Source organism: Centruroides sculpturatus, unplaced genomic scaffold (assembly GCF_000671375.1).
Source record: "Centruroides sculpturatus isolate CEXI.00-Female unplaced genomic scaffold, Cexi_2.0 scaffold853, whole genome shotgun sequence".
In the NCBI taxonomy this organism is placed as follows: Eukaryota; Metazoa; Arthropoda; class Arachnida; order Scorpiones; family Buthidae; genus Centruroides; species Centruroides sculpturatus.
In genome coordinates, this window is record NW_019385032.1 from 123,975 (window position 1) to 134,240 (window position 10,266).

The 10,266-nt window shown below is 30.1% G+C and overlaps 1 protein-coding gene across 3 annotated transcripts in view; it reads left to right on the plus strand.

The window, feature by feature from the left end:
* The first annotated feature begins 5,786 nt into the window (after positions 1-5,786).
* Positions 5,787-10,266, plus strand: part of LOC111633670 (zinc finger MYND domain-containing protein 12-like) — a 7,564-nt gene continuing 3,084 nt past the window's right edge. Inside the window, exons 1-6 of one of the 3 annotated variants that reach the window (XM_023378282.1) lie at positions 5,899-5,933; positions 6,224-6,337; positions 8,188-8,323; positions 8,505-8,849; positions 8,913-9,035; positions 9,515-9,617. In XM_023378282.1, the coding sequence (XP_023234050.1) occupies positions 8,261-8,323; positions 8,505-8,849; positions 8,913-9,035; positions 9,515-9,617 (634 nt within the window). In that variant the 5' untranslated portion in view covers positions 5,899-5,933; positions 6,224-6,337; positions 8,188-8,260. Of the gene's footprint in view, positions 5,934-6,223; positions 6,338-8,155; positions 8,324-8,504; positions 8,850-8,912; positions 9,036-9,514; positions 9,618-10,266 lie in introns of all 3 variants that reach the window. The other 2 variants (XM_023378280.1, XM_023378281.1) reach the window with 2 other exon arrangements.

The window sequence follows — 10,266 nt, forward strand, 5'->3', positions numbered from 1 at the left end:
TTATTTATTATTAAATTTGTAAAAACAATCATTACTTCACTGTTCATAAAGTCAAAGGAAGTAAGTTACAGCTAGCAGAAAATAAAATTTAATTAAATATATTTATTTATTTCCTGAACATTAATATAGCTTATACATTTTAAATATAAAATTAAAATTTAAAAAAGTAATAATAATAATAAAAAAAATACAATTTACATTACGAAGTCTTTTAATAAGAATGCATCTATCTTACTTAATAGGATTTCATTTGGACATTAAAATAAAAGTCCAACTCATTTTTTTTTTATTTTAAGGTGCGGAACGAAGCATTTTTAAATTGGTTAAGGTCTGGCCACCTGTTGATTTGACCCCGGGGTCGGTAGTAACTGAGAAGATGGCTCAGCATTTAGCCCGCAGCCCAGCAAAGGGGTCATGTACTCGCATCAGGAGAAGTTCGCAGGGTTCATCAGTTGATATAAACAAAAATGAACTATATGTCTACTTGTAAGCATTATTCTTGCACGTCTGCAGAATGATATGGATCTTTTGACCCCTGAACGAGGCATCCATATTTGATTGTCTATAATTCTTTATGTGCATAAGTGTCTTTTGCGGCACTTAAGCAATACAGAATGCCAGTTATACACTACTTAAGCACGACCAATTAAATTCTTCCTTTTGAAATTTTCAATTTGTTTTTATATAAATTCCGACATAAACGGAATATAAATCAAGTTTAATACTTTAATGAAACAATCACGAATTAATATTAAATCTAAATGTATTATGTTGGACAGAACTTTAATTCCGAGTACAAGAGGGGGAGTCGTTTCCTTTTTTTCTATATTAAATGCTCTTATTTAAGTTCATATATTGTAGATTATAACCTATATTAGCTTATATATAGACTATAGACTTAAAATACAATACATGAAAGTGTCTTTACGTGTACTTTCCTTTAAGGTCATTCAAATAGTCGAATCAGAAGGTACTAATTTGGAAGCGAATTCTATTCTATTGTTCCCATTGTATCGTTCTTATAAATTTCTCGTGTCAATTAATTTCGATAATATATTTTTCATACTCACAGAACAATATACTTGTTGAAAAAAAGTAATGTAAACCTGTGTAATTGATCCTATTTTCCTTTCCTAAACACTGTTTCTCTCTTGTTTAATAACAAAACAATACACTTATAGGTGTTACAAAGCCATTTAAAATTAATTATATTTATTACTTTATAACAAGGAGGAGGTTATAAAATAATAAATAAAATTAATTTTATTTATTATTTTATAACAAGGATCGAGAGAGGGACTTTTGAGAAAACGTCCCTCTCTCGACCCTCCTCGACCATCCATCCCTCACAGGATAGATATTTTATTAATTTAAATAATGAAAATTCCCTTATTTTAAATTATTTTATTAACACTAATTTGAAGCGAATGTTAAAGGCATTCGTAATAAATTAGCAGTTAATTGCTGATGGCAAAATTTAAGCCTAGTTTCATGGTGAGAAACGTGGTAAGAATAAAGGATCAGACATTTTACAAGTCCGTTTCGAGTTCTTTGACTTTAAAATTATTCAAAGAATGTTACTAAAATTATTATAACGCATCGTTAATAATCCTCATAATGGGAGTTCGTGTTGAAGAATAATATAAATATATCATATTCTTTAAATAAATTTAACTTTAGAAGTTTAAAAAAATACATTTTTAAGTATTTACAGCATTAATTNAAATCCAAAGAGGAGAATATTTCGTGTATATTAGAGAATTATACGCAGGGTGACCCAAAAGTCAGCTAACAGATTTATTTAAAAAATATATATATATTGTGTTACCTTTTGTAATTTTAATTTAAAAATTTCATGAAATTTTATGAAACAAAATATATATATATATATATATAAGTTATATACATATACATTATTTCGTTTTAATATCTATATTCAATCATTTTTACCCTTGAATGCTCTTCAAAGAATGATGATGTCAGGAGACTAATTGCATGTTGCAATAAGAGTATCGCCGACGACTAGATACTATCTCATTAAATAACTGACAAGATTTGTGACATGTTGCAGAACCAATAAAATAACAGCAACAGTTATTAAAAGAATGAGAGTTGCAAGACAATTCTGACGCAACCCAACCATAAAACAAGGACGAGTTATAAACACTTCCTGGTTTTGATAGTCTATAAAAATATTCATCAAAATCCCACAAAGGAAGAAGAAAAAAAAAATGCCGACATTTAAGTGATCAAATCTTTCGAACCCGCTTACAAAACTGTTTTTAATTAGTGCGGTCGAACCTCCCAATAACGGACACACGAAAACAGCGGCCATTTTAAGTATGTTTTCGTCAGTGGCTGTGGTTCGGAGGTTTGACTGTATTTTAAAATCGTCATCCTGTATTCGTTTTAAGTGCCTGCCTTACATTTTGCTAAATTGGGGAAAATATTTGAAATGTTTTTTTTTTAAGTGGATTGTAATTTTATACGCTTTTAAGGGGATGAAGACAATGCTAAGTGAGGCAAGTTTTTTTGAGTTTTCTTATCTTTAGTGTCATCTCAATGGATATGCTTCATTTTCTTTGCTTTTTTTTTTATAGGAAATGAGATGAAGATCCATTATCAATTATTCAAAAGTTCGTAAATTACAGGTTTGCATCTTTTAAAGCGTCTTTTCAAATCCTTAAATCCGCAATTGTTTGAAGCGAAGTGCGCGGCGATTCGTGTTAAACTTGAGTAAGATTTTAGTTTTTTTTGGAATTAAGCGAGATAAAAATTTTAAAAATCTGTATATTTTTTGTAATTCAATAAAAGAAAAATGTAAATAGTAAAAAATATTCCATACTACTTCTTGGAATAATAATAGAGCCGATGTGCCGAATCTTGAATGTGTATCACTCCGCGCCGTAGCTAAAATGCAATTGGTTAATTCAAACATCACGCCATATGACGTTGAGTGACGGATAATTTCAAATTTCTTGTAAAAAGAAATGTCGGAAATTTCAAACAGATTATAACAGTAAAAAATAAAATATAAGGTATGTTTAATGTATTTTATTCGCATCAATCACATTAATTCATTTGGATCGAATTATATTTATTTGTTTGTTATTTTAAGCAGTTTTCTTTTGATTAACATTAAAAAAATTTTTTCCATTTACTTCAACTTCATCATATAAAATGTAGTGGAACCTTGCCACTTCTAAACGGCGGCCACTTTAAAATGCATATAAAATGAACTCCAAACAATGGCCACTTTTTACGTTACCGTCAGTGGCCGTTGTTCAGAGGTTTGATTATATTATGTTTTAAATCAATATTTTCCTTGTAAGAAGCTTTTAAAGGGGCCTTTTTCCCCATCAAACAACAATAAATTTACAAGAAAAGAAGCCCTAAACTGTCAGGCCCCAAGCTGTAGCTTAGGGCCAGGCGTTACGAGGAACTTAAAATTATTTTCTCATGTTTTTAAGTATAAAAACTACTCCAAAAATTGGACTAAATATTATATTTTAAATTAGAATTGATATTAAAATATTGATATATTGTTTCCTTAATTATTAAATAATTTAAAAACGAGGAAAAAACATAAAAGCTACAATTAATATTTTGTAATTTTTTTTATTAATTACTTAAGTTATTAGAATAAACGAGGAAAAAAATAATTAAGTCAATTATAAAGTGTTTAAATTCGAATGTTTAAATTGTTTTTTCATAGAGATCAAAAGTTGGGGTTGTGAAAAGGTAAGTGCTGCCATCTTTTGGCGTAAATTACAAATAATGTAAACATTTTTCTGTATTATTTAAAAATATATTGTGTTATATTAAAAATTAAAACTGAAGCGTGTATTTAAAATATTGAAAACAATTCCTAAGTTAATTAAGTTTTAGATAATTACTAAACTAAGCTGATACAATGTTTTTAAAAAACCTCCATAAGCAATGATCAAGGCCTTTCTTTATTGTAGATGCAACATTTCTATATTTAAATAAATAAAATCCAAAGAGGAGAATATTTCGTGTATATTAGAGAATTATACGCAGGGTGACCCAAAAGTCAGCTAACAGATTTATTTAAAAAATATATATATCATATTTAACTGACTTTTGAGCCATCTCGTACAGATATTTTGAATATTAAGTTTCATTTTTTAAATAATAATAAATGATATTCTATGGATTTAATATAGAATATCTGATTTAAATGTGTATCAATCTGGATTATTAAATTTCCAAGATAATTCTTTGCTAAGAGTTAAACGGTCGATAAAACGAAAAACTTCTTACCAGTTACTTCCGCCATATTGAAAATTCAACTCCTGTACTCGAGTCAGATACGTCTTTAATAATGATTCTTTATTTTATTTTTCTTTATAAAATACCAAAAATAACTATTATGATTAATATGTAAACTAATCTTTAAATGAAAATTTATACAAATTTTTGAAAAAATTAAACCAAAAATATTGAATTAATAAACAACGAGAGCGAGAGGAGAGAAGGAAGAGAAAGAGGGAAAAGGGACTTGATTTTAACAATTGTATTTTTTAAACATTATACCGTAGTTAAACATATATAAAGTATTTTAAGGGTAAGACGTGGTGGGATAACAGAATGGCCTTATTGAACGCTAGATTTAACTCTGCGATTATGAGAGGAGGCCTGTAAAGATGGCTTCACCTTTGACACTCAGAGAATTGCCGTGAAATTAACAATTATGATAATTGTGTGAATTAATCGCTTGATTTCAGTTAACGAAATAAAGAAAAAAACAATAAGTAAATAATTTTTAGTGATGAAAATACATGGCTCATGGCAAGCAATTTTGTGTTGGAGGTGAGACTGTCATAGACGAGCAGTGACCCTCAACATGCCACGGTTCGTGTTAACAGACAGACTGTGGAAAACATCGCCGCAGAATTGGGTACTCGCGTCATGAATCACGTGCTGGATTCTATTACGTCACTTTGAGTTAATTCGCCAAATCATGGATCAATTGGTGTGTTCGGAGCCACTTCCAAGCAAACCATGTGATCCGTGACTTGATAGATTGCCTCAAAGTGTCGGCATGATGAGTGCCTCGGCAGCTCAGTTCCAACCACAAGATTAAATGAGACCCTCGTGAATCTGTCTAATAGTATTTATAATTTTTAAAATGAAATTCTGACGTCACTCAACTCGAAAGTTTTTATTGTGATGTAGAACGTAACTTTTAACTCAACTCCAGGCTAAGTTCTACATGATGTAATAGACATAATACAGTGTGGCCTGCTTTGGCTACTCTGTGAGAAGGGTCAAATAGAGAATTAAATAACACAGAATAAAAACTTCCAATATTGAAACATCACGTCGTATGGCGTGTTTTATTTTTTATGATCTCAAATTTCTTGCAAAAAGTGTCGGAAATTTAAAATAATTATAACAGGTTAACAATATAATTTTCTAATATATGTTCTATAGACAGGATGAACCAAAAGTAGGTGTATAGTAAACGATAACGTTTATTTTGAGATTAAATATACGTCTATATTCAATTTTTATGTATATAGTAATAATAAATAAATAAATAGATTATAAAACACCATAAAAAATATAAAACATATCCAATTCAATCTATTACTTGTAATTAATGTAGTACTGTACATATACTACATATACAGTATATACAGTACAATTTATATAATTGTAAAATCACAGAATAAGAACAAAAATTTAGCTACATTACGTAATTGAAAGTCATTACGTATTACGTATTAAGTACGTAATTCGAAGACATTACGTACTATCATTACGTACTAAATCTTTGTTTTTATTCTGTGACTTTAAAATTTAAAATTATATAAATTCGAATATTTTTATCACAAAATGGAATGTCAGGTTTGCAGAAGGCTAGATTCTACGCTGTGTTGTACAGAATGTAAAACTGCTTTTTATTGGTAAGAATGGGACTTTTTTTTATTAAATGTAATAAACATTATTATTATTGCAATAATACAATTAGATGCGTACAGTACATTTAAACTATAAAATTTTATTAGTAAATAAAGCTAGACCTTCAGACGTTCCATTTAATTTGTTTAGTTTCCTTGTGGGCACTTTACAACTTGTAAATATTATTATTTGGAATTAATTTATCAACATTACTTTCTTAAAATTGCATTCCTTTAACAGTTATTTTCCATTATTAATTATTTTTATTTATATCGAAATAAATTTCATTTACCAGCTCTTAGTATTTGAAGCTCTTAGGCCATAAAGAAATCAGAAAATTTTCTAATTTTTCAAATAAAAACGAGTTTAGAAAAGAACAAAGGACAATCTTAAATTCAAAATGCTATTCGTACGTATTCCTGGTAATATACTGTATTAGATAGTTTATTAAATTAATTTAAATTAGCATAAGTACCATCCACATAAATCACCCACGATACCTTCAGCGAGCGTCGTATTATGTAAGGGATGTGGGCTATCCAATAAGATCGCTTCCCACACCATTACATCTCTAGTGTCGATGGTATGCCCTCTGACAACTGAGCTACTGGATATCGCAGAAAGGCCTACATTGCTGAATAATGACGTCATTGAAACAGTTAGGACTTCTTTTTCTATCCCGTGTTCTCCTACAAGCCGACTAGAGCTTTGTTCATAGGGTGTAGATCTTCTATCCCTTATATGATCTCATATCTGCGTCACTACGACACAAATAACGATATACCATTATGGAAATGCTCTACCTAAGCATTTTCTCAACGTGCTCAATCGGTCGAATTTGTATGGCCTCTTTAAACAGAAGCATAAAGAACCGAAACTTCATCCCCATTAATATCAAAAGCGCTCAGCAATTAAATAAAGAGAAATAAAACAACTTTTTTTTCCGAGAAATAAATATAATTGTAAAAAAATTTAGTAGAAACTTGGACCAGAATTAGTACATTGAAGATTTATGTTATTTTTGTTTTATTATTTGTTTTATTTTAATTTTTATATATTCTTCCGTTATTTTTTTCACTTGTAAAAAATTTTTTGATTTAAAATTTTTATGTTCTATTCATGGAACATTTACGTTCCATTTTCGTTTTCGACCTGAAGATGGCCTATTAATTAGGCTGAAAACGTTTGTTTTTTACAATTATATTTATTTCTCGGCAAAAAAGGTGTTTTGTTTCTCTTCATCCCTATTGTTCCCAATGATATAACAGTCACAAGATGCTCAGTTCTCACCCATACAGGAATCATTGCATGAGTTTTTTTCTCGATGCGGTTTGCATCACAGATATATTTAACCATTGGCTACTTGCATAACACTTTTGACATTGTTTTTTTCTGTGTGTATCACTTTTCCAGTAGAGATATAGAGTAAAATAATATATAAAATAAAGCTACTAATTAAAATTCCGAAAAAATTCAGGATTCAAGTCAATGATATTGATTCTCAAGCGTAAATGCAAGTATCCTAATATTTGTATTTATGCTTGAAATTCTTTTCTAAAGTACCGAACACCCGATGCAAGTCGGTGTTTGAAAATACAGTAAAACCCGTGTAAACCGAAATTGCACGGCACGGAATTTTTTCCCAGGCAAGTTTTGACAGGTTTTTCTGTACCAACTACTAGAAATTTGTTGTACTTTAAAATTTAAATACTAAATTATTTAGTTGTAGAAATATTTAAAAATATTTCACAAGTATTTGAATACATAAGAATATATACAGAGTATCCCAAATTAAACTTGACATTTCCCAGCTGACTACAGCAAAAACTATTCATCAGAAGGCCATGAAAATTTGGGAATGTCTTAAGGCATTCCCAAATTTTCATGATTTTCTGATAAATAATTTTTGAGGTAGCCAGCTGGAAAATGTCAAATTTAATTTGGGACATCCTGTACAGTACTGTACATGTCGGGCCCATCCCTAACCGTTGTGAGCCTCGCAGAACTCACGTTGGACTAGGAAAAAAACTCTCTTAGTGCCATAGGGCAGGAAAAAATGAAACATAAAAGAGTCCTTAGTAATTTGTTAAACAATGCCGAATTATGGATATTTCGAGTCCCAGGCCATTGTCTAAATTGCTTAGATTTAAGTCAGATCTAATTCTACTAATTTCTAATTAAATTTCATTTCGCTAACGATAACTAAAGAGCTGACTGTTCTTACCAGAACAATTTACATAAACGTATTTTAAATGATAGTTCATCAGAACATCAGCAAAACGATTGGGTAAGCTTACATAAGGACATCTGTAATAAACTTTTAAACCTTCAAATGAAAGCAAGTTCAACCGTAAAAGGAAGTCGTCAAATTCGACAAGAGATTGAAAAATTAAAGGTAATTTTTGATTTATTTTTTATTTTCAAAGGACACCAATTTTATAAGGCTTATTCATAATATTGTGAGAGCGATTTCGTCCAATTATGATAAATGATATAAGCTCTCTGACAATATTTTGAATAATCCTTATGAAATGACGTCTTTTAAATTGAATTTCATGATAAACGATTCAATTTAGAAAGAGATTTATGTCATTGCTACGCTGAAAATGGAAGAATATTTCATGGAAGGAAAGTACCATCTCAGTTTGCCTGCATTATCACAGTGTTTACAATGGTGCCCGGAATTGTTCGGAGATAACTCTAAAGAATTCATCATTCCTTATTCTATTCTTGCTGAAATATGCCTGGACTGTAAGGATCTTCAACAAGCCACTCATGCAATTTCGTTCGCCGAATGGATAGATAAAAAAACTAAACACAAATCTGATAACAAGATTTTGGCTACATTGAATAGAGCCAGGGGACGTTTAAGTTTAGCCGAAAATAAGCTGAAAAATGCAATATATTTCTTCTCGGAAAATGTATGTTTAGAATTTCATAACTAAAAATTTTTCGTGTAAAATTTAAATAAATTTTCGTTTTAGATTGTCTACGCTGTTGAATTGTTGGGTATGAATCACGTTGGTACTGCTTGTAGTTATTATTATTTAGGAGAAGCTTTATATAGAAATGGCGATAAACAAGGATCGTTTTCTGCTTTACAAAAGGTAAACGTCATTTTTATGTAGTACATAAAAAAGTAGCCATAAAGTTTGGAAAAAAGGCAAATATATGTAATAAATGACATGTAATTTCTCATTAACAATACATCAATAGTTCAATGAATTGTGCAATAATTGGTTAGGTTTAGAGGTATATGGCCACGCTACCAAGAGGTATATGGCCATGCTACCACTTCGCTCTGTTTTGATCGTGGGTCGAATGATTCTTACTTTCAGTCAAGGGCTAAAATCTTCTTTTGCGGAATTCAAGTCCCATTCTTTGCAGCAAGATGATAATTGTGAGGGGAAGGGACCCGTATTAGAATTCCGAACCATGGTCTATGGCGAAGTTACTCCGCCTACGTTAAGAAAGATATTATTATTTTATTCACTATTCCAGATTTTATGGCTACATTAAACATGCCAAACAAGCATTTTTCAAATAATTTGTGGAAGATGGAAATAAAGAAATTATAAAATAACAGATGGCTACATTATGGGAAGAGTGCCTCATGGATGGAGTTTCAGTGTCGTGGGTAGAAGAATTGAAGAATAAGTCAAGCGTTGATCCTCCTCAAATCGCTGCAGGTGATATTATGTTTTTTGTAAAATTTTTTTATATTGCTTTACTTTATTAGGAATCATGCTTAAAATGAATTAAGCAAATATTGCCTGAAAGGATGAAGAATCAGTTTGGCTGATTCTTAAGATATTTGCAAAATTCATAATAAAAGTTACTTTATTTTTAACTGTATAAATTAATAATAGAGGAGAAGGTGATATTATGGAACCAGAATTACATTTTAGAGAATTGTAAACAAGGTATCATAACTACACCCACATTTTTTGTGCGAAAAGTACTGGTAACTATTAAACTAAATGTTCCTAATTGGATTTTTCGCTAGTGTAACTATAAGTATGGTTTTTGAAGGCTTTTGTACAAAAAGTCAGAAAGTAGGCTCAGAGAAAACCGGGTGGTAATATGGAACCTTACTGTATGTTTTCAAAAAATGCTTTAATGTAGCCAAAACAAATAGGAAAGTACAAAGAATGTTAAATAATTACAAAATTATTTACTCCAATGTATTTTATCGCAAAAATGCTTTTATAATAGAAAAATATGACCTCCATCAACAATATATATTCCAGCAGCTCTTTTTCGATATTCTCAGGAAGAATTGGCTTTCTACCTAATGTCTTTTTCACAAATTGCTCCGGACGAATGTCTGCTTGCAAA